General features: G+C 35.9%; 1 protein-coding gene and 1 long non-coding RNA gene across 4 annotated transcripts; one reads left to right on the top strand and one right to left on the bottom strand.

Moving 5' to 3' along the window:
* LOC126820354 (beta-1,3-galactosyltransferase 1) lies at nt 1-12,530 on the bottom strand. Its single transcript, XM_056101230.1, has 2 exons — nt 12,365-12,530; nt 1-2,463 (listed from the first exon to the last, which is right to left on the bottom strand). Exon 2 carries the CDS (start codon nt 2,225-2,227, stop codon nt 1,241-1,243), a length of 987 nt encoding a protein of 328 aa, XP_055957205.1. The 5' UTR covers nt 2,228-2,463; nt 12,365-12,530; the 3' UTR covers nt 1-1,240.
* LOC126820355 (uncharacterized) lies at nt 6,969-24,792 on the top strand. Of its 3 annotated transcripts, none has more exons than XR_007679926.2 (8): nt 6,969-7,090; nt 7,222-7,383; nt 7,503-7,691; nt 7,816-8,091; nt 11,479-11,569; nt 21,516-21,640; nt 21,901-21,988; nt 23,289-24,792. It is a non-coding gene; the product is annotated as an uncharacterized LOC126820355 (long non-coding RNA). The 3 variants fall into 3 exon arrangements; XR_008788221.1 differs by having other exon boundaries at nt 21,917-21,988; XR_008788222.1 differs by lacking the exon at nt 21,901-21,988.
* Nucleotides 24,793-25,217: the final 425 nt, after the last annotated feature.

Below are 25,217 nucleotides of genomic sequence, written 5' to 3' on the forward strand. Positions count from 1 at the left end.
TGTATTATTCTTCATCGAAATTATTAAGACACAACAAAATAATGTTCAATTTTTGTATAAATAAGTGTCAATTATATAAAACGGGAAAGAGATGGGGTTTAATGTTCATTCGCTCCAAACTAGGTCATTTCGGGAGTAATGTTCAATTTTTATTTCAATAATCGCTTGCACGTAGGTGTCTTTAGCAGTGGGAGAAAACCATTCTGCCATCCAAACCCCTTATGTAAAACGACATAAGATGCATTAAAGATACATTATGGGAGATAAGATAAAGAGATGGCAGTTCTTGCTATAATAGTTAAAAACTAGATAGTGTAAAGGTAATTTGCTGAAAATTTCAATCAAATTGATCCACTATGAGCCGAGAAAGAAGCGGGTGAAATTTTTGCATAGTCTCGGTCATCATTACTAAAATCATTAATATAAACAGCATATATAGTCTCGATTATCCACTTTTTAAAAATTTAATTATCAATGGCCGTTAGAAATGAAATGAAATGAAATGGAGTTTAACGTCCTACTGTTCTGCTCCTAACCTGGGCTAATGAAGACGGGCATGCGCCATACAGTGTGCTATGAGGGAAATTTTGCCCGGACAGCGGCACTACGGCCTACTCTTATATCGAATTCCAACTGCCAAGGGATCTTTTACGTGCACGCCAATGTGTACACGGGACCTCGGTTTTTCGTCCCATCCGAACGACTAGACAGCTTTCCTTGTCAGCCCCTCCGTCCTGCATCACTGACAAGGGAGAACCACGCCGGAAAATCTGGATGAACTTTCTCGGCCAATGCAGGGATCGAACACCCGACCTCCAGGCTAGCGAGCTAGCGTCTTACCCACTTAGCCACGTGATCCCCAATGGCCGTTAGAGGCATATAGGAATCTAATCCAGCCAACATCGAAGGCTAGCCTTGACATCGAGAGTTTGTTATGGTCTGGATAAGTTAATTAATGTCTAATTGATAATTTAGATAACATTTCAGGCCTAAAGAAAGACTTGTAATAAGCAGATTTTGCTCTTGCATAATGCATGTTTAAGCATATCCTGTATTATATAAAAACGTAAAAAGTTTATTTGCATTTACCCAACTTGAAAGAGATAGAATAAATTTATTGAGTTTTTGACCTCTCTTGTTACAACGTCAAAAATTAAACGCGACGTAATGAACACCCGGGTTAGAATTTTATTTCAGCCATCTTGCTTTTAAACTTGAAACACAGCCATAACAAATTTCATTAAGTTTTCTTATTTCGCTTTTTTATCAGATTCCAATACATTTGATATTTGTTTTCAGGTACATTCACTGCCATGTGTGTACAGTTATCACCATTTTTGAGAAGACATTCATGGCTGCGTTTTCCGGAACTGCAGCCATGATGTTTTGGAAAGTTTTGTATGTTTATCCCACGTGCCTGGAAAGGGAGATAACCGTATAAATAGACGTCGTCGATCCATATATATGGTGTCATGTACGCAGCTTCGAACAAAGGTTTTATGACGTCACCAGATAATATAACAACAAAACCGGGACAATAAGGCCAAGGCCACCGCTTCCTGTCGTAAAATATTTCATTGTCTAACTTCCATTTTCCTTTGCGAAATATCCAACCGTTTTTTATAACATTGCAGAATATACTCCTGCCTTTCGAAAATGAACCGAAATAATTTAAAAAGCGCCACATATCAAATATTACGTCATCGTCAACTTTGACTACGTATTTTACATTTGAACAATGTTCAGTTATCCACCTTAGCCCCATCACACCTTTATGGGTAAGATTATGATATGAATCTATGAAATTGCCCTGAACCGTGTCGCCATATTTAATATGCTCCCGTTGTATGGATTCCTGAATCTTGACGTCATTAACTAATCCCAACAGAAACACAACACGCACTTCCTTAAACAAATCACGTGATCCAAACGTGGACCGTATATTATGTCGTCTGGTGAAATGATGGACGGCCGTGTGAACGACAACCAAGGCCTTTACTGTTGGAATGTCGGAACATAGTTTGGGACTGTTCAGTATATAATCACCGTCTAAAGTTAGTGGGAACCTAGCGGATTCATTAGCGTTGATATCAGTCATACCGGAACTGTTACCAAACACCGACAGTGGTGTTCTATCTCTTCCTCCATCTTTACACCAGACAATAAAGATACCAACAAGACCACCACATACAACATATCCAAACACCCTGAATAGTTTATTCGCCATGTTTGTAAATTATGGGTCAATTAGATATGGCTTGTGCTTCGTAGGGTTGTTTTTATTATTATTATACCTTCTGTACAACGGGCTGCATTCGTTCGTTAGTTCAAGGGTTTTGACAACCGATTCCACCAAGGTTCATTGGACAGAAACAGTTGAAATACAATTTGAATCAGCTGCGAGTAACCAGTATTCAGCCTCGATTCACCAGTACAATGATCAACTTGCTACTATGTAAATCTCTGTATAAAAATAAAATAATATATATTTAAATATTTGTATAGGGTACACTCTAACCTTATATATTAAAGATTACAGCCCTAATTCTTAAACCTAACCCACAACCTCGTCAACAATCACGTGCCCTAACCTTATTTACATCTCAGCGACCTTGACGAAATCTGGAAGTGGCCTTAGGAAATAGATCTAGCCTTACCCACCAGACACAAAGGCCCCCGGGAAATACCATTTGCTACTTTCTGAATTAACACTTACGTATATATGCACAATGTCCGAGTATAATTTCAAGTATGAGGGACAAAGAGAGGGGGAGAGAGAGGGGGGGGGGGGGTAACGTCCACTCGACACAAACTATGTAATTCTGGTTGAATTTCATTGACATGGTGTAGGGCAGGCGACCCTACTCCTTGTCAAGTTCACGCGGGATTGGAAACTTAGTCACTTGACAAAACTTTTCAGGCAAATTTACATTTTCAGCATGTTTTCGTGATACAAGAATGGCTGCATTCATTTTCAGTGCAAATGACCTTTGACCCCGAATATCTCGAAAACGCCTCAAGGGCGGAATAATTACCACTCGGCATCTTATTCTACGCAAAATAATTGTACTCTAGAAAAGTTGGGTCTGGTTTTGTGGCCATTTGATGGACCCCCACCCCCCGGCGTAATATATAAGATTATTGCCGAAATAATAAGGATAAAATAATAAATAATCAACAATTGAAATGTTAATAAGTCGTGCAATTTCAAGAAGTGACCTTATTACATTTGTCTTATATAATGCGTAGGTACCACTGGGCAATTTTTTCCTTGCGGATGTGCCACACATAGATATTGATGAGCCTCGGGAGGCGTCGGGAACATTTTCTGCTTAGGGTAAGAGAGATAAGCAATTTGATTGGTTGATGCTTTGGGACACAATAACTTTAGTTCTAATTAAGTGAGAGTGATGAAACTTGGTGTATAGTTTCAGTATATCAATTCCTTGACTAACTTCGATGATGAAAATTTTCTGCTTAGGCTAAGGAGCAATAAGCATTTTGATTGGTCAAGACTTTGGAACACAACAACTCTGCTTCTAATTGAGGTAGTATGTTTAAACTTGACTGAGTTCAATGATTAACATATCGAGCTTAAGCTAAGCAAAGATAAGCAATTTCCTTTAATTAAATTTTTCGGCACATTTCGCTTGCTAACCACTGTGTTTAATGAATTTAAAATATTTTTTTAAAGGTGCAGATTCTCTTAACGACAATTCATCAATCTAAAGCATCGACCAATGAAATTGCTTAGCTCAGCTTAGCTTTAGCTCGAAATGTTAATTATTGAATTCAGTCAAGACATTCACTTAATGAACATCTACATCAAGTATAAACATTCTACCTCAATTAAAAGCAGAGAGAGAGAGAGAGAGAGAGAGAAGGGGTTTAACGTCCACTCGACACAAACTAGGTCATTTCGGGACTAACATATGGTTTAATTTTATTTCAATAATTCGCTTGCGCGTAGGGGTCTTTAGCAGTGGGAGGAAACCGGAGGACCCGGAGAAAACCCACGAGGTTGGACAGGCGACCCTACTCCTTGCCACGTACAACCGGGGATTCGAAACCACGCCAGTTGACTCAATGACAGACTTTATGATACAGCGCGCGCAGCTAACCATTCAGCCATCCAACCCCCCCAATTAAAAGCAGAGTTGTTACGTTCCAAAGTCTTGACCAATCAAATTGCTGATCGTTCCTTAGTCACGACAGGTATTGATGTGATAAAACTATACACCAAGTGTCCCCACTCTCACTGAATTAGAACTAAAGTTATCGTGTACCAAAAAATCAACCAACCAATCTGCTTATCTCTGCTTACCCTAAGCAGATAATTCTCATCTTCGAACTCCATGATGAGTTAGTTGTATTTTACGTCCGCTTCCACCGAGGTGATATCGCAGACAATGACATGTTATGTGTACAAGGTGCATTAATTTACAATGTGATTAGTGAGAAATAATCGGATAATTAGGTTTTCATATATATGTACATAGGACAATAAACAACAGTAGGATAACATGTGCAACTCCATCAAGGCATTGGCCTAATAAAGACCTGCACCAAGTTTGAACATTCTACCTCAATTAGAAGGAGAGTTATTGAGTTCCAAAGTCACAGCCAATCAAATGGCTTATTGCTCTGCTTAACCTGAGCATAGTATGCTCATTATCGAACGTAGTCACAAGGTATTGATGTATTGAAACTATACATTAAGTTTCATCACTCTCACTTAATTAGAACTAAAGTTATCGTGTCTCAAAGCATCTACCAATAAAACACCTACACCAAGTTTGAACATTCTTTCTCAATTTGAAGGTGAGTTATTGTGTCCCAAAAAGTGTGACAGACAGACAAGACAGACGGACGGACCCATTTTAATAGTCCCCTGCTTTCTTCGAAAGGCGGGGGACAAAAATGTATTTTTCATATGGTGCCGGGAATTTCTTTCAAATTTGCTGCCAAATTTGGTAATAAAAGGGCAGCGATAGTCTCGTAAGATATGAAATGAAATGGGGTTTAACGTCCTACTGTTACGTTAGATATGACTTTTGCTATGTCTTTTATATGGTTTTCGATGTATCTGAATTTAAAGATAAACTTCCAAAATCCAAAATGCCAGCAACACAAATCGGCAGATATTAATTTATTACTTGTTAGATATTACTTGTAACATGTTATTTTCACGGTTTTCGATGATGCCGGGTTCAATACTGATCTCAAAAATAAATCCTTGATGTCAGAAATTCAAAATGACCGGCAAAATTTAATCCAAAAATACGGAATTTTGTAATATGTCTTATATATGTATTGGGTTCAACTCTGACCTCAAAAATAAATTTCAAAAATTTTTGACGGTAGAAATTCAAAATGGCCGGCAAAATGGAATCCAAACCGGTGGAATTTTAATTATTCGTCATTTTTTCCCGTTGGATATGGTTTGTAATGGTTTTGGTGTTTGCTGGGTTCAATTTCTTTCTAATAGTAAGTGCAGGGGGACTGCACCACACAAAATTTACACAAAAACAAATACCCGGACAGGACATCATACTCAGGAAAACAAAACCATATACAGACAATTCAAAAAAAGTGAATGGATCCGGGGGCTAGCCGTAAGCGTCCACTGCGCTATACAGTCCCGGGTCTGTAGTGTCAAATACTTCACTCAAATTTGAAAACAATTACACTGAAAAAAAACTTGTGTTGGATCTCAACACAAGTACTTGTGTGAAAATTATTCTACACAAGTTATGTGTTGTTTTGCATTGCATTACCACAAACTTGTGTTCTTTTTAATGCATTAACACAAATCTTGTGTTTTTTCCATATAATTAACACAAGTAATGTGAACCGTCAACAAATTTTTTTTTTTTTTAAATTTGAACTCCATACAAAGTCTTAATCCGGGGGTCCACAAGTAAGAGAAAAGTATTTTTTACTCAGACAATATAGCCAGACAGACTTGAATGCTAATTGGTGTTAAGATGTCTGTAGTTAAAATAAAGTTGGGCCCAATAAACTGGTAGATCAAAGGCCTGCTGAGCGCTCATGCCCGGTGTGATTTTAACAATTGACTCCAAATGCGTTGACAAGAAAATAAGTGAATGTGATTGGTTGATAAAATCAACGTACTATAGTCTACATTTTGTCTGCGATATCATCTCGGTGGAAGCGGACATTAAATGAAGTGATTTCACACAATTAATTTAACATTTAACAACGTGCTGAAATGATTTTGAAGCAGTGATATGTTTGACAAATGTAAGTTAATGGTCAGATAGAATACAAGACCGCAGGTTTGTGAATATTTATATAAAAAAAATAATACCATGTATGTAATTTAGCATCGATATTGTTTCTCTGTATAATATTAGTATTTCGTTTCCTTAAAAAAACTCCAACAATTTAAACCGGAAGTTCATGTTTATAATATGGCGCGGTCAGGAAAAAAATTTCGGCATGTTATTATCAAATCTGTTCAATTTTTCTGAAATCATGCTTAATTAACATTAGTTGTTCGGCGCTACGATGTTGTTCAAATACTTACATTACAGAATCACATTATGGTTAAAGCAGAAACGGCTCGACTTGAACCAGCAGGTAAGAATCTGTTTTGAAATTATATCTTGGGAGGTTGGATTGGCGTTGGAGACCTGATTGGCGGCCATTTTGATTCTTGTTTCATGATTTTTTTTATATTATAACAATTTTGCCAGGAGTAGACATAAACGCGGGCACAGACTAGAAAAAAATCTTTTTACACTTTTGTGTTAGTTGAATTGTAATCTAATTTATGTTTAAAAAAAACAACCTTAAATCTAATAAGCAGACGGAAGATATGGACGAACAACAAGAAGAAGTTATGGAGGTCCCAACAACTGAACCTATGGAAGTAGAAGAATCGTTTACAGCCGAAACCCGATACGATGTGTCAGTTCCGGTCATGGAGTCCTCCATCTCAGACGATGCCGACGTTAGTGTCTTCTGCGACGAAGAATCCGTAGTGGTGTATACGCAGGTAGAAGCTGGTACCTCCCGTGGCAAGTCCAAGTTGTTTGACAACCAAGGGTTTAGTTATACAATTAAGGTAGGGTGATTTATTTTACCTAGTTAACTATACCTTGTATAGAAATGTATTTCAGCTACAAAATGTAAAGATAATTAACTCTAGTTAACCTAGTTAACTCTATAATAATAAATGAATTTAATATATTTTAGACAGAGAAGAAAACTACGATTTGGAGGTGTTCCAAAAGAAGCGGACCAACACGATGTCCGGCAACAGTAATCCAAGATGGTGATACATACCAACCAGGCTTAAAGAACCATCTTCACCCAGCAGAACCCGGTATACAGACGGCTACCAAGATAAAAGTTACAGTAGGTTTAAAAATTATATATCAATTAAATTAAAAATTTATATATGTGTGTAAATAAATAAAATATAAATAAACCAATAATATATTTGTAGTTTAATATGTTTTATCTTATCATTACAGGCAAAGCATGAAGCCAAAGGAAATGTTTTTACCAAGTCATGTTCCTCAATAGCGGAGAGAGTTTTATCCAGTGTCGGTTCTGCAGAAGAACCCATTCATAGCAGACCACACATGGCAGCACTTGTAAGGTCGCTACAAAGAACCCGACAGACTCTGCGACCAAAAGATCCCACTGACGTGTCGTCAAGCGTAAGTACTCATGCAATTAAATACCCATGTATATAAGAATTTATTAACATGTAATTAAATGTACAATTTGATTTATTTATTAACATGTAATTAAATGTGCTTTTTTATTTATTTTTTGTTTTAGCTTGACGAAGATTTCATCGATCATAGTGCACCGGGATTTTATCAAAAAAGAGTAAAAGTTGGGGAAAGGCGCCATCACATATTTTGGATTGATAGACAGATGCAACTACTCGCACGCGCAAAAACTTGGTATATGGATGCAACTTTTCGGGTGGTGAACAAGTCATGGTCTCAGCTGTTTTCCATCCACGCCTTCATTAAGACTGGAGAGACCACCCGACAGTTACCATTGGTGTTTTGTGTAATGTCGGGTAAAAGCCAAGACGACTATTATAAGGTAAATAGCACTTACTGATTGAATTACTATTAATAGTAAAAAAGGACTATTATTTGGGACCTTGAAATTGTCACAAATGGGTCGCACTAACAGCGACATTTGTTTCAGGCATATTTGTTTCATCGGTGACACGTCTGGTGTCATGTGAATGCAACGACAACAGCCTGGTTGATTGATTTGTTGATTGGAGTTCAGATGTCTACATTAAAATCGACCACTTTCAGGTTGCCGTATTCACGGCCAGGCAAGACCGACTTGAAATTTCTAGAAATTTTTCTGGGGGAGACAGGCCCCAACAAATCCCCAGACGGTGCGTTTCACGACTTTGGCGCAAGACGTTGACCTTGAAGAGACGTGGAAAACCATTTAATAGACATAGTAAAAGTCATATCTTACGAGATTATCGCTGGTCTTGTCAGAAAATGCTATTTTATATATGACCAGTTTGTGTTTGAAAAATTTAAAAAGAAATTATTTATTCTCCCACCATTAAAGCACACTAATTACGAAATATCGCTCTCAGAAACTTCATGGTTTCTTTTGCAATTTGTTTGGGGTAAGACGTTATATAAATAATATCAATCTGTCTACCACAAAAATTTAACAGATACAAATGCATGTTATTCCACAGGTAGACAGACAGGGCCTCCTTTGAAGGGACTCAGTGAAGGGAACGCGGTTGGTTTAGAGTTTGTCTGACCCCTTTGAATATTTGCGTCTCATCTCCAATGAAAACAATCATGTTGCTCTCATGCTGTTCTCAACCAGAATCAAACATATATCGTACCCGAGATTTGTTAGGGGGGTTGGATGGCTGAATGGTTAGCGTGCGCGCGCTGTATCATAAAGTCTGTCATTGAGTCGACTGGCGTGGTTTCGAATCCCCGGTTGTACGTGACAAGGAGTAGGGTCGCCTGTCCAACCTCGTGGGTTTTCTCCGGGTCCTCCGGTTTCCTCCCACTGCTAAAGACCCCTATGCAAGCGAATTATTGAAATAAAATTAAACCATATGTTAGTCCCGAAATGACCTAGTTTGTGTCGAGTGGACGTTAAACCCCATCTCTCTCTCTCGAGAGAGAGATTTGTTAGCATGTTCCACACAACCCAACATTCATCGGCACCGGGATTAAGGGTGTATATCTTTGTTTCTAACGCTTATTGGGAATACGCCACGGAAACTACAATAAAAACTTATTTACAAAAACATTCTAAAGAGTGAAAACTGACATATTTCAAGCTTTACTGTATTTAAAGAAATAATTTAAATCAGCCGGCTGAAACCCCGTCTCCGCTATTTGTTCAGTCATTCTTTAGGTATAGTGCCAGTTTCCACCGACAATGATATTGCAAACAAGTGTCCAATCTATAAAAGCATACATTCCTACAAAATGTTTCTTTAGTCAAGTGAAACAATAAATTCATAACTATGCGAGGGTGTGGTAAGTAAATTCGTGGTAACAAGTCTGAAAAGGCTAATGTGACATAGAACAAGGTCACCTTGATGTTGACAAATACGTAAGACGATATGAACATCAACTAAAAAGATATGTAATGTGATTCAGCTACAAGGTGATATATGCATATATGCAGCATAGATAATAAAAACTTCTATTCAAGTTAAACCAACTGTATCTATTTATTTAAGTCTTACGTGGAGCTGAATACATTTTATGATTTATTGTCATCTATTGGTGGTTAACAGTGTGTAACTAAAAACTAAAATTGGATCTTATTATTGCCAATGATACAATGTACATGTAATAGCAAGTGTATATATATTTTTTGTTCAGTCTGTACACAGTAACATATCTGAGAACCATATTATTATCATTTCTGCCCAAGGCTCCCTGTGCCTTATAGTTAGCAGTGATACAAGGCAATTACCAATTTTCCATGTTCTTGGCCTGAAGAAATAAAATAATAAAAGTCAAGTTTTTATTATTATGCAAGTGGAAAAATACAATTATTCATAGTATGATTTGAATAAATACAACTGATTTGAAGTTGGAATTATTATTTGTCTAAGATGACTGGGCATTTACAAATTGAAATAGTTACTCTTCATCAAGAAAATACATGAATATTTTTCCCAATTCACCTGGATTTTATTGTAGGTCTTTGTACGTGAAATAGCTTTATTTAACGTCCGCTACCACCGAAGTGATATTGCAGAAAATTAACAAATTCGGATTCCCTTTTAAAGGAAATTGACCGCACTATCGCTGGATTGTATTATATAGGTCATGTCAGTGTTTTTCAAAATGGCGCCCAGAACACAAAACAAACATTGCAATTCAAGGCGGACTGGTGTCGAGGCTGTATCCTAAGAATGATTTTTTGAATATTTAATCACACAGAAACACAAGTATGCACATGCAGTTATGATATAATATTAAATTAGCTTACCTCAAATACCTCGAAATATACTGTTTGGTCAGTTTGTCCGCCCGTCATATTTCTATTAGTCACACATCCTTCGGCCAATTAAAATGGACGTATATTTTGTTTTAACCGAAACGAAAAATTTGCGTTATAAATAGTAAACGCGCTTGATTGACCGACCACTGCTAATGATTTTTCGTGAAACGGTATAACTGCAATCAACACACGGCCGCCATTCTCGATGATTGACAACTCACGTTTTTCCTCATCCACCAAAGAACCGTTAGGTTTCTTTGAACATACTGTAATAACATTGGGATTATCAGTTAATCAGCTTTAATTATCCCGCTTTGTTCGTTGCCATTTCTTATATTTTCCACAAAAAAACTTTGCCTTGTACGCACTAATTTATCAATTGGTATTGCCATCTACGACAAGCATGTCAACGTGCAGCTCACGGATTATCGTTAACAATTTCTAGTGGCTTGTAAAAAAAGATTGCATGTCGTGTAAATATTTATTTTGGTTTTTTTGTAGGTCATTTTCAAATAAATTCATCAGCATATTATTCGTTTTAAATAAATATAAAACTTTTATGAGAAACGATGATTATCAAAGAATCGTAAGTGCAACTAATGTTTTATCGTTTGGTTGAGCCTTTTACTAACCACGTGTTTCATGTTAATAAATATTTTCTTTCGTGTTTTGAATTGGCCTATTTCTAATAAATTATCCCGAGTCCCAAACGTCGTTAACCCGAGTCCCAAACGACGTATACCAAAGTCCCAAACGTCGTATACCCGAGTCCCAAATGTCGTGGTCATATTTTTTTGAGTCCCAAATGACGAGAGTCCCAAATGACATGTAATCCGTTGTTCAACCTCTGTGAGTCTGTGTAATATTTAATATTAGGCCCCATTTTTGCCTGATTCAGTCACAGTTAATAAATAATGGAACTAGAATCAGCCTGTGGAAGTTTCTCTATAGTTTTATTATTTTTTCCAGTCAGTGATGATATGTGACTCTTTCCACCTTCCAGCAATAATTATTGAGAATTTACCAAGGACTCCATTGGCATTGAATCGAAGAAAAACAGGTAAAAATTTCAATTAATTTTTATATTTTCTATTTTTTTTTTTACCAATGTCCTACAACGATTAGTGTATGTGAACATACAATCCAAAATAAAGTATTTATATGGCACTTACATGCAACAGAGAGAGAGAGAGAGAGAGAGAGAGAGAAATGACATAAACAAGGCCTTACATGTACTTGTATTTGAAGAATCAAGTAGTCCATGCTGTGCCTATATGCATACCGGTAATCAACTACGACGAGGATTAGCCTACTTCCGTTTCCACCCTTTCCCTGCACACTGTCTCATTCTACATGTATTAAAAATTGGTATGTTACTGTAATATTTGTAGAGTTGTTGCAAGATGGGTCCTTATATCTACTTAGCCTACAGACGCTAGGTCGTTTCGGGAAAAAGGACAGGTAAGGTTAAATTTAATATGAATAATTCCCTTGCGGGTATGGGTATTTAGCAAAAGGAGGAAACAAAAGGACCCAGAGATTAGAGAAGGTATGCTTCAATTTAATATGAATAATTCGCTTGGCGTAGGGGTACATGTATTTAGAAAACGGAGGAAACCGAATGACCCAGCGAAAAAACTCAAGAGATTGGACAGGCGACTCTACTCCTTGAAATTGAAACCATGCCACTTAACACAATGACAGACCCTGTGATTTCATGCGCATGCATTACCTACTAGACCATTCCCCCCAGCCCCACCCCATATCGAATAAAAGTATGACTTATTTCAAATATGATATTTACATATAAAGAAAGTAGAGAGACTTCAATCTTACTAGAAAAATACTAGATTACCTGAAATGAAATGGGGTTTAAAGACGTCCTACTGGTCAGCTCTGACTGGTCTAATGCATTGTGCTAAGTGAAAATGTTTGTCTGGGCAGCGACACTATGGCCTACTCTCATACCGAATTCAAACTGCCAAGAGAACTTTTATGTGTACACCAATGTGTACATTGGATCTCAGGGGAAACCACTCTGCAAAATCAAGATGGAGGCAGACCACCATTAATTTCCCCATTGACTTCAATGTTAATTCTGGCCTCTTTGCCCACCTCCAACTTTTCCCAAAATTTTCGTTTGGCTGAATGCTTTTCTCTACAGACAGAGGAACAAATGGTCATGTCCTTGCACTAAAATTTGTATGAGGTTGACCACCAAAATTTTGAGATACACAAACTTGAAGAAGCATACTAAAAACATGTGACTAGTTGCCGTACATATCGCCGTAGCTAACCTGATAACCCTCTTATCCTTCCGCCTCAAAATCATGAATATTTACCAAAACCTGACAGAAAATGTTAATTCAAACCCTCTTCGTCCATTCTAGACCAAAAAATCAACAAAAATGGGCATGCAAAAGGGGAGAAAAGAGAGAGAGAGAGAATTGCTATAAATAGACGAACTACAATTCGTGGGTACCGAGATGGTGAAATTTAATGGTGGTCTGCCTCCTATATGGTTTTATAAGTTCATATATCATCAAAATTCTTTTCTTTATAGCTTCACATTTATTTTTGCAACATTATTATAATACAGAATCAGAAAAAAATAATTACTGCAGAAATGGTGACCCTTTAAAGTTATGTACTGTTTTGTATACCAGATTGCAGCTCAGGTCCATGGGCCTTTTGTTCTAGAATTGAAGATTCTTTCTTAATTTTGTCGAAATGTGAGTTCTGCGAAAAGATTTAAAGAGTTTCAAACAAGTCACATCAAAAATATTCAAAACATTGGAATATTTTTCAAAAATTGACTTTCTTTTACCTTTTTCTACAAAATGGTCCATTTTTGACACTTTGTATGCCTCAAAATGCTAATATTTCCCTATTTCTGGGAAAGTCTGAGATGAAAAGCATTTATTTCTAGAAACCTTGGCCGGTATACAGGAAGACAAGCTGCAAATTTGTTGCATTGAAGGTAACTGTAAGGAACTATAGTGAAACCTGTAAGCCCACCCCCTAAAAATGTTGGTGTGGTAACAAATCCCACTTGTGTCCACATAAGTAATACTGTTGATGGAATATGGCTAAAAGCCATGTTCTTCTATCCCTGGCTTATATACATACATATAAACACAGTTTGTTATAAGAAGTATGAATTATTTATTAAAATATGGATTGATAAATGTAAAATAAATGCTGTATTTAGGTGACAACCAGCCACTCTAATAAAAGGGTCGCAAAGCACTATTTTTTTTTAAAAAATGGGAATATTTCAGTTTTAAAAATACTTTAACAATCAGAGGTATCCTTGAAATTACACAGTGTAAATGTTATGTGGAAGCAAGTTATTTTGATCTTTACATCAATGTCCTGACAAAATGAGATGGAAAAAGGGAGTTCTGACATAATTCAAAGCATAAAAGGGGTATGAAAAGGCTATTAATTAATATTTTATAGCCCTGTAAGTGCCACATTTTAAAAGATCACCACAAATAATTGATTTACATTCAAAATGTAAAACATTAAGCTGCAAAAAACACATCTACAACATATCCATTTTGGGGTGTGGACTCATTTGGAAGAAATGTCATAGGATTACATGTTTGACCATAAACAAAAAGTCTTAGAAATCCTTGAAATCTTATATGTAACTATTTGTTTGTGTCAAATAAAATGCTCGGTTACAATTCAAGCACAAAATCAAATTACTGCTAATTTGGAGTCAACAAATGTTCAATTGAATATCCAAATATCATCTTCAAGAAAAGGGGTGGGGTGGGGAGGGTAAGCCATTCTAAATGAAATGAAGACAGAGAAATTTCCCTGCAAACACATAGATTTTACCTTCTCGAGAAGGGAAATGCAACAATTTCAGGTTTTGAAAGATTAAAATTATGTTAAGCCTGAGGAAAACAGCAGCAAAATGCAGTTCACTCATGTTTTGAAAATTCTAACACACCTAAGCAGAACATAATTAGACTAAATTTCTTAATTTTTAAATTTTTGACAAACACATGAATACTTTTTCAATATCTGACAAACACATGGATCCTTGCCAAGTTATTTAACAATGAAAATAAAGACATGCAAGACATTTTGGTTCATTTTACAACAGATGAATAATTAATATTTTGACAGCAATACTGGGGGTAATCTGAAGAATTTCAGACAATTTATCATGATTTTTAGGCAAAATTGAGGGAAATTATGATACTTTCTTCCCGTCTAACCTTTATAATGCAGAAAAAGTAAAAATCATACATTAAAATATTTTCCACTAATTTTGAAAAGTAAATAAACACTGAAAATCACAAAATTTTGACTAAAATCAAAACTTCCCCTCCCAAATTTGTCAAATATTTTTGAAATTTTACCATTTCACATTTTTTACTATCAAAATGCCATATATCACATTTTCTGACAATTTGGAGATCATATCATCAAATTTAGGCCTTTCATCCACTGTCAGGTTGTTTTCATATAGGAGGCAGACCACCATTAATTTCCCCATTGACTTCAATGTTAATTCTGGCCTCTTTGCCCACCTCCAACTTTTCCCAAAATTTTCGTTTGGCTGAATGCTTTTCTCTACAGACAGAGGAACAAATGGTCATGTCCTTGCACTAAAATTTGTATGAGGTTGACCACCAAAATTTTGAGATACACAAACTTGAAGAAGCATACTAAAAACATGTGACTAGTTGCCGTACATATCGCCGTAGCTAACCTGATAACCCTCTTATCCTTCCGCCTCAAAATCATGAATATTTACCAAAACCTGACAGAAAATGTTAATTCAAACCCTCTTCGTCCATTCTAGACCAAAAAATCAACAAAAATGGGCATGCAAAAGGGGAGAAAAGAGAGAGAGAGAGAATTGCTATAAATAGACGAACTACAATTCGTGGGTACCGAGATGGTGAAATTTAATGGTGGTCTGCCTCCTATATGGTTTTATAAGTTCATATATCATCAAAATTCTTTTCTTTATAGCTTCACATTTATTTTTGCAACATTATTATAATACAGAATCAGAAAAAAATAATTACTGCAGAAATGGTGACCCTTTAAAGTTATGTACTGTTTTGTATACCAGATTGCAGCTCAGGTCCATGGGCCTTTTGTTCTAGAATTGAAGATTCTTTCTTAATTTTGTCGAAATGTGAGTTCTGCGAAAAGATTTAAAGAGTTTCAAACAAGTCACATCAAAAATATTCAAAACATTGGAATATTTTTCAAAAATTGACTTTCTTTTACCTTTTTCTACAAAATGGTCCATTTTTGACACTTTGTATGCCTCAAAATGCTAATATTTCCCTATTTTTGGGAAAGTCTGAGATGAAAAGCATTTATTTCTAGAAACCTTGGCCGGTATACAGGAAGACAAGCTGCAAATTTGTTGCATTGAAGGTAACTGTAAGGAACTATAGTGAAACCTGTAAGCCCACCCCCTAAAAATGTTGGTGTGGTAACAAATCCCACTTGTGTCCACATAAGTAATACTGTTGATGGAATATGGCTAAAAGCCATGTTCTTCTATCCCTGGCTTATATACATACATATAAACACAGTTTGTTATAAGAAGTATGAATTATTTATTAAAATATGGATTGATAAATGTAAAATAAATGCTGTATTTAGGTGACAACCAGCCACTCTAATAAAAGGGTCGCAAAGCACTATTTTTTTTTTAAAAATGGGAATATTTCAGTTTTAAAAATACTTTAACAATCAGAGGTATCCTTGAAATTACACAGTGTAAATATTATGTGGAAGCAAGTTATTTTGATCTTTACATCAATGTCCTGACAAAATGAGATGGAAAAAGGGAGTTCTGACATAATTCAAAGCATAAAAGGGGTATGAAAAGGCTATTAATTAATATTTTATAGCCCTGTAAGTGCCACATTTTAAAAGATCACCACAAATAATTGATTTACATTCAAAATGTAAAACATTAAGCTGCAAAAAACACATCTACAACATATCCATTTTGGGGTGTGGACTCATTTGGAAGAAATGTCATAGGATTACATGTTTGACCATAAACAAAAAGTCTTAGAAATCCTTGAAATCTTATATGTAACTATTTGTTTGTGTCAAATAAAATGCTCGGTTACAATTCAAGCACAAAATCAAATTACTGCTAATTTGGAGTCAACAAATGTTCAATTGAATATCCAAATATCATCTTCAAGAAAAGGGGTGGGGTGGGGAGGGTAAGCCATTCTAAATGAAATGAAGACAGAGAAATTTCCCTGCAAACACATAGATTTTACCTTCTCGAGAAGGGAAATGCAACAATTTCAGGTTTTGAAAGATTAAAATTATGTTAAGCCTGAGGAAAACAGCAGCAAAATGCAGTTCACTCATGTTTTGAAAATTCTAACACACCTAAGCAGAACATAATTAGACTAAATTTCTTAATTTTTAAATTTTTGACAAACACATGAATACTTTTTCAATATCTGACAAACACATGGATCCTTGCCAAGTTATTTAACAATGAAAATAAAGACATGCAAGACATTTTGGTTCATTTTACAACAGATGAATAATTAATATTTTGACAGCAATACTGGGGGTAATCTGAAGAATTTCAGACAATTTATCATGATTTTTAGGCAAAATTGAGGGAAATTATGATACTTTCTTCCCGTCTAACCTTTATAATGCAGAAAAAGTAAAAATCATACATTAAAATATTTTCCACTAATTTTGAAAAGTAAATAAACACTGAAAATCACAAAATTTTGACTAAAATCAAAACTTCCCCTCCCAAATTTGTCAAATATTTTTGAAATTTTACCATTTCACATTTTTTACTATCAAAATGCCATATATCACATTTTCTGACAATTTGGAGATCATATCATCAAATTTAGGCCTTTCATCCACTGTCAGGTTGTTTTCATATAGGAGGCAGACCACCATTAATTTCCCCATTGACTTCAATGTTAATTCTGGCCTCTTTGCCCACCTCCAACTTTTCCCAAAATTTTCGTTTGGCTGAATGCTTTTCTCTACAGACAGAGGAACAAATGGTCATGTCCTTGCACTAAAATTTGTATGAGGTTGACCACCAAAATTTTGAGATACACAAACTTGAAGAAGCATACTAAAAACATGTGACTAGTTGCCGTACATATCGCCGTAGCTAACCTGATAACCCTCTTATCCTTCCGCCTCAAAATCATGAATATTTACCAAAACCTGACAGAAAATGTTAATTCAAACCCTCTTCGTCCATTCTAGACCAAAAAATCAACAAAAATGGGCATGCAAAAGGGGAGAAAAGAGAGAGAGAGAGAATTGCTATAAATAGACGAACTACAATTCCTGGGTACCGAGATGGTGAAATTTAATGGTGGTCTGCCTCCTATATGGTTTTATAAGTTCATATATCATCAAAAGTCTTTTCTTTATAATTATTTCCCCTTATTTCATGATGGACGAATGTAGTGCGAGTTATAAATAGACAATTTTTCCCTTAATTTTTTTCTCCCCTCTTCCTGCATTTTTGGGTTGACTTTTTGGTCTAGAATTGGAGAAAAGGGATCAAATTTGCAATTTCATAGCAGTTTTGGGTAATACTGATGATACTACAGCGGAGGGATAGGGGGTGTAAAGTGTCTTTCTGCAGAGCAATCATTGTGTCGGAAGTGAGATTTTCACCCCTGTCAACTTCAAATCCGTGTAGCAAAAAATCTAAATGGTCAACCCCCTACAAAATTATGATGAGGAGATTGCCAAATGTTGTCCCCATTGTGCCTATAAAGATTGGAACCAACGGAATGTTGAGCAAAAAGCTACAGCCTGTGATGTTACAGTCATTTAACATTGAAGTCAATGGGCAAATAATTGCTAGTCTGAGTCCTGATGATATAAAGACGCATGGCCGACTCGGGATGTTGATATTTTTTCAATGGCTTATTTCCTGAAGTTTTGAATGGAAAGTGTCAGAAATGGTAAGAATACTGCTTTTTTATTGCCCAGCAGTAAGTTTTTTGACTATTTGGTATCAAAATAGCCATGATTGGGGGTATCCGTTGGTTGAGTGTGAATTTTTGGTTGTAAATGTGTAACATTTTGTTCACAATGATATCAAAACATGGTTAGGTCTAAATATTAAGGCCAACTCAACTGCAGATTTGGTCTAAAGTCACTAGATGTAAACAAGACTGACCCTAACCCTAACCCAAGACCCAGTCCTTACCCTAACCCTAACCCACAATCTTGTCAAAAAGCATGTACCCTAGGCCTAAGCCAAGACCTAGTCCTGACCCTAGCCCAAACCCACAATTGTGTCAAAAAATCATGTGCCCTAACCCTATTTACATGTTGCGACCTTGAACCAAGTCTGCAGTTGGCCTTAACATTTAGACCTAACATGTTTTTGACATCATACAATGAAATGTTAACATGTACACTCCAAAATTCACACCTGTGTGACTTTTGACCAAACATGCAGTTGGCCTTAATATTTAGACCGAACCTCAAAACATGGCATCTACCTTTGAGATTGGCTTAGACTTATATGACACTCAAGGTTTACTTTTTTACTGCCTGTTAACTGGTTTCTTTTTGGAGGGCCAGTGACAGGCTGTTCGCTAGAAATAAAGAGGTTTATTTCTATTTCCAGTTGAAACCATATTTTTTTCTTATTTTCTCACTGTTTTTTTATTGCATATTTATCCCCAGCCTCCTATCTTTCCAGGTGCCAGGGTAATGTTTCATAGAGTGGAATGATTGACCTCAACACAAGTATTAAAAAAAAAGAAGCAAAACAGGTGAGATAAATGTGCATTTCATACACTTTAAGAAGTACATCCAACCTGATCCCCACACTTCTGCTCACTAATAGTAATGGGCTGGAAATTTGTTACTGCACAGGCCTGTCTTCTCCCCTTGACATTTAACTGAATGACAGAATTCCACATTTTGACCATTTTCTGGATGTCAATGACCGTTTCCCTGGATAGTATTCGCCCCAGAAAACTCATTCTCATCCAAATTTAACATTTCAGGTCTACATCTCAAAACCTGATGTCTTCCTGGACTGGCTTTAGGAGAACGATGATGCATATCAATTTCATCCCTGATCTCTATGACACCTGTGGTGGAAGTGGAGGGCAAATCGTAATCAGTTTGGGTTCCAGCCCCGAGGACCTCTGTAAACTTTGCTTTTTGGTGATGACTTAATTTCCGAGCTTGAAAAGGACGCCCATGTGTTTATCATGGCCTCTCATATTGGAAGATAACATATCTCTTGGTCAGGAAAGTTGTAGGCACCATCGCCATTGTAAATCATTTGACAGGCCCGAGTGAACAGGGCGACCTATGATTGGTCAGCAATGTATCGGATTCCATAATGGGGGGTGGGGATGAAAAAACTGTTGTAGTGTTACATAATCAGATTATTTCAACTTACTTATCCTGTGGAAATACAGCTAGATGGGAGATATTTTGAAATTCATAGGCACTGCATGTTTCAACATTTTAGATTTGACCACAATTTGGCACTTGAAACTATGTTAACAGAGAAAAACTGTGTGGTTTTCGATGAAAGTGTTAAAAGTCTAATATTGCATCATGATTACTGTTTTAAAGTATTTTCGTGTTTGATTTATATTGAATTCATCTCATCTTTTTGAAGAATGCATTTATGTTCAAAAATAAAAATGTTCTGTGGAATTCAAAATTCATGTGCTTTTAAATTATCAGATTCCAAACTGGGGGGTGGGGATGAAAAAGCTGTTGTAGTGTTACATAATCAGATTATTTCAACTTACTTATCCTATGGAAATACAGCTATATAGGAGATATTTTAAAATTGATAGGCACTGCATGTTTCAACATTTTAGATTTGACCACAATTTGGCACTTGAAACTACGTTAACAGAGAAAAACTGTGTGGTTTTCGATGAAAGTGTTAAAAAGTCTAATATTGCATCATGATTACTGTTTTAAAGTATTTTTGTGTTTGATTTATATTGAATTTATCTCATCGTTTTACAGAATGCATTTATGTTCAAAAATAAAAATGTTCTGTTTAATTCAAAATTCATGTGCTTTTAAATTTCTGTCTGAAATTCCGCAGTTTTCTGATGTATTATAGTGTTTGCAGAATGCCGCATAGCTCATCTGAAAATGCATAGATTTTCATATTCTTTGGCCAGGGAATTGCATATATGTTTGTTTATTAGATAACAACAGATTTGTTTAAACTGCAGAAACATGTGAGGTATATAGGACTAAGACTAGTAATTATTTCCCCTTATTTCATGATGGACGAATGTAGTGCGAGTTATAAATAGACAATTTTTCCCTTAATTTTTTTCTCCCCTCTTCCTGCATTTTTGGGTTGACTTTTTGGTCTAGAATTGGAGAAAAGGGATCAAATTTGCAATTTCATAGCAGTTTTGGGTAATACTGATGATATTACAGCGGAGGGATAGGGGGTGTAAAGTGTCTTTCTGCAGAGCAATCATTGTGTCGGAAGTGAGATTTTCACCCCTGTCAACTTCAAATCCGTGTAGCAAAAAATCTAAATGGTCAACCCCCTACAAAATTATGATAAGGAGATTGCCAAATGTTGTCCCCATTGTGCCTATACAGATTGGAACCAACGGAATGTTGAGCAAAAAGCTACAGCCTGTGATGTTGCAGTCATTTAACATTGAAGTCAATGGGCAAATAATTGCTAGTCTGAGTCCTGATGAGCTTTCTCGGTCAACCCCAAGAGATAACCTGTGGCCTCCATGCTAGTGTGCCAGCACCTAATTTACTCAGTCACCATGGCCGTCTTCTAATTACTGCGACAGTGAAACCATGTGACAAACAAGGATTATTAAGATAGACTTTTACGGCTTAGGTAGTTCCTTGGGATTAAAACTTTTGATACATATAGGTACATTAGTTTCAATTTCATATCACAAAGTTTGTATATATGGTAAGGTAGCTTTAATCGTAAATTACATATCATGTATTTATTTTTTCAGTTTCAATATTGGATGTATATGCAAATCACCCAGAAAAAGATCATGTAATAACAAAAGAAATTATAAAAGAAAAAAATGGAAGAAGAAATGGCTGGAAAAAATGATGATAGAGCAGCTTTTTCTTGGTGGGTAACTATTCAATTCTAATAGAAAACATTGTTATGCTATTTTGAAATCTAAAATTCAGTTTAGTATGGTAAAACTGTACACGTCATGTATGAGCAGAGACAGAATCTTAGTTATATGTAGATATCACTGTCTCATCTGTGGCAAAGCAAACCAACACATGAAACAAAACAAATGTAATTAAATTAACATTTTTTTAATTAATCAAAACTGTCTAGTCAATTTAAGCCAACTAATACATTGCCAATTTTTTTTTCAGTTACCCAACTCGGAAGATCAAGTTGGAAAGGGCTATTGATATTGTGGAGACGTTTTCTCACAGATCTTGCTTATCAGACAAAGACTATGTAAGTACCATGCATATTTGCTTTTTAAATCAGGAACTGGTTCTATACACTTGGTGGGGGGGTTGGATGGACGTTAAACCCCATTTCTCACTCTCTCTCCTAAATATTGAGATTTTTGTTTACTTTTAAACTGCATATATTCAAGGTATCAGGAGCTTTTTATGGCTCCCGTACAATTTTATAAACATAAAGGACTGTACCTTTTGAATATTAAGCCATCAAATTATTTTATAATTTTGAAAACGAAATGAAATGGGGTTTAACATCCTACTGTTTTGCTTATAAATTGGGCTAATGAAGACGGGCATACGCCATACAGTGTGCTATGAAGGGAATTTTGCCCGGGCAGTGGCGCTACAGCCTACTCTTATATCGAATTCCAATTGTCAAGGAATCTTTTACGTGCACGCCAATGTGTACACGGGACCTCGGTTTTTCGTCCCATCCGAATGAAACGGGCATACGCCATACAGTGTGCTATGAAGGGAATTTTGCCCGGGCAGCGGCGCTACAGCCTACTCTTATATCGAATTCCAATTGCCAAGGAATCTTTTACGTGCACGCCAATGTGTACACGGGACCTCGGTTTTTCGTCCCATCCGAACGACTAGACAGCTGTCCTTGTCAGGTCTTCCGTCCTGTATCACTGACAAAGGGAAAACACGCAAAATGTAAGTAACGTATATATTTGTATTTTTAATCAGGAAGTACTTCTATACACTTGCTTGGTAATCTAGTTATTCTTCTTGGGGCAATGCCTAGGACTCTGCTGTTTCAAGTACTTGGCATGCTTGATTTTTGCCAATCACATCCATTGATTTCCTTCAAGTTGCGATAGGCCCTACATGTATGTGTATTTTTACAGTAAATAGCAGTAAGATAATGATGGACAGTATTTTACTTTCAAATAGATTTCAATAGATTTTAAAGGGTAATATCCAATTTGTTGTCAATGGAAATAAAATAAGAATGGTCCAAAAATAATTAGACATTGCCAAGTAAATAGGTGCTGCCATGATGTAGTAGGGAATCTGGATTTGCAGACAATACATGTATGAAAGGGTGAATAGTTGACCTATTATGAGACTTCAGTCCCAAATCTCAAGACTTTTTTCTGACTTCTAACTCATTTGATTTAAGCATAATAATCTGCCTGGGCCTGTAACTGGACAAGACACAATAAGCATTACGCAAAGTTGAAACCAAATAGAGACTCGGTCTCGATGTGGCAAAATAAATTGTTTATTTAAACGTTGTGAACCATAGAAAGTATTCTTATTGCCTACTTTTTATTTTTTAGGCTGGAACACCATTGAAAGAGTATTTGCTGTATGATAACAACAAGAAAACCCAAGCATCAATTTATTTTATACTTCTGGGAAAGAATGCATTTGACCCAATTTTTAAATATTTATTTTTTGTTATTAATGTTAACTTTTCTTCCAAAACACAATTAGATTTTAATTCTCTTCAGAAATGTATGTATAATATAGCAAGTAAAGTGACATATAAATCACTTAGAATTTGGTCAGAAATCATAAAGTATTTAATAGGCATTACTAGAAACCAAATGTAGATCAAATACACCCAGAATTACAAAAAACCTTGACCTACATAAAGGTGACTTTCCCTTGCTTATGAAATGAAATACGGTTTAGTATCCTACTTTTCTGTGTTCTTAGAGTGATTCTGCCCTACACCCTACTCTTATATAAAATATTGCAACTGTCAAGGGTTCTTTAACGGGAACCCGGGGGGGGGGGCAATGATTAACACGCACACATTTGATCAGGAAGTCTGTCATTGAGTCAAATAATTCAATTGTCAAGGGTTCTTCTAAGTGAACGCAGTGGGGATGGTTTCGATTCCGGGAATGGGGGAGGGGGTGGTGGATGGCCGAATGGTAAGCACATGCGTGCGGTATCATACGGACTGTCATTGAGTCAACTGGCGTGGTTTCGAATCCCCGGTTGTACGTGACAAGGAGTAGGGTTGCCTGTCCAATCTTGTGGGTTTTCTCCGGGACCTCCGGTTTCCTCCCACTGCTAAAGACCCCTATGCGCAACGAATTATTGAAATAAAATTAAACCATATGTTAATCCCGAAATGACCTAGTTTGTGTCAAGTGGACGTTAAACCCCATTTCTCTCTCTCTTTCTTTCGATTCCGGGCTTGTACCCAATTCCCTTGCCATATCCAACACTACTGACAAGTGGGAACTATGCCGGAAAATCCAGTTGAAATTTCTCGGCCAACACCTTATACTCACTGAACCACTGTGGCTTATGACTTGTGATTGTATATAAGTTTTTTGTACATATGATATTTTTTTATTTCAATCCTGTAATCTTGATGCTTTGCTTCTTTTATTTACAAAATATTCATTTTGTTTGTTTTTTTTTAATGAGGAAAAGGTTTTACATCATTTTTTTACTCCTGCAAAATAGTGCATTTTTCTTTTGTTAGTTTTCTGTGTATATTAGTTATTTCTATATGTCTCACAAATCACTTGTAGTGTGATTTTGTAGCACTTTTCAGTTTTTGAAATTGTTTCAATTTAGTGCATAATTAATCTTAGTGCTTGGTTTGGATGTTATTAAATTTAGATATTATTTGAATTATATATTTTGGAGTATGGGGTAGGGATACTGTGTACATATCTTTATATCCTGATTTCTTTTTTTGGGGTAAAGAACAATTTATATAGCTATTTTATATTTTGTGATAGGTAAAGTGTGTGTGGTTAAGAACAATTTAAACAGCTATGTTATATTTTGTGATGGGTAAAGTGGGGGGTGTGTGTGTGTGTGGGGGGGGGGCATTATATATAACACAATATATTTAGTATTAGAATTCTCTGTTTTTCTGTTAACATTTCAAATATCTATTTAGTTTTGATGTATTAATTTACTTTTTCCTATGATTTTATGAACAAATATCTATTTAGTTTTGATGTATTAATTTACCTTTTCCTATGATTTTATGAATAAATAATAATCTTACAAAAACAAAAAAAAATTTTGTTTCCTTCTTTTATCAAACTTTACAGGTCTAACAGAGCTGGGTCTGGGTAAAGAGATGGGTCCTGCATAAAAAGGTTGCTATACTGTATATAATTTGGGGAAAAACACAACACAAGTTTTTGTGGATGGTTATACACAAGTTTGTATGAAACCACACAAGTTTGTATGAAACCACACAAGTTTCAGAAATTTCAACACAAGTTTCA

This window comes from Patella vulgata, chromosome 5 (genome assembly GCF_932274485.2).
Source record: "Patella vulgata chromosome 5, xgPatVulg1.2, whole genome shotgun sequence".
Lineage (NCBI taxonomy): Eukaryota > Metazoa > Mollusca > Gastropoda > Patellidae > Patella > Patella vulgata.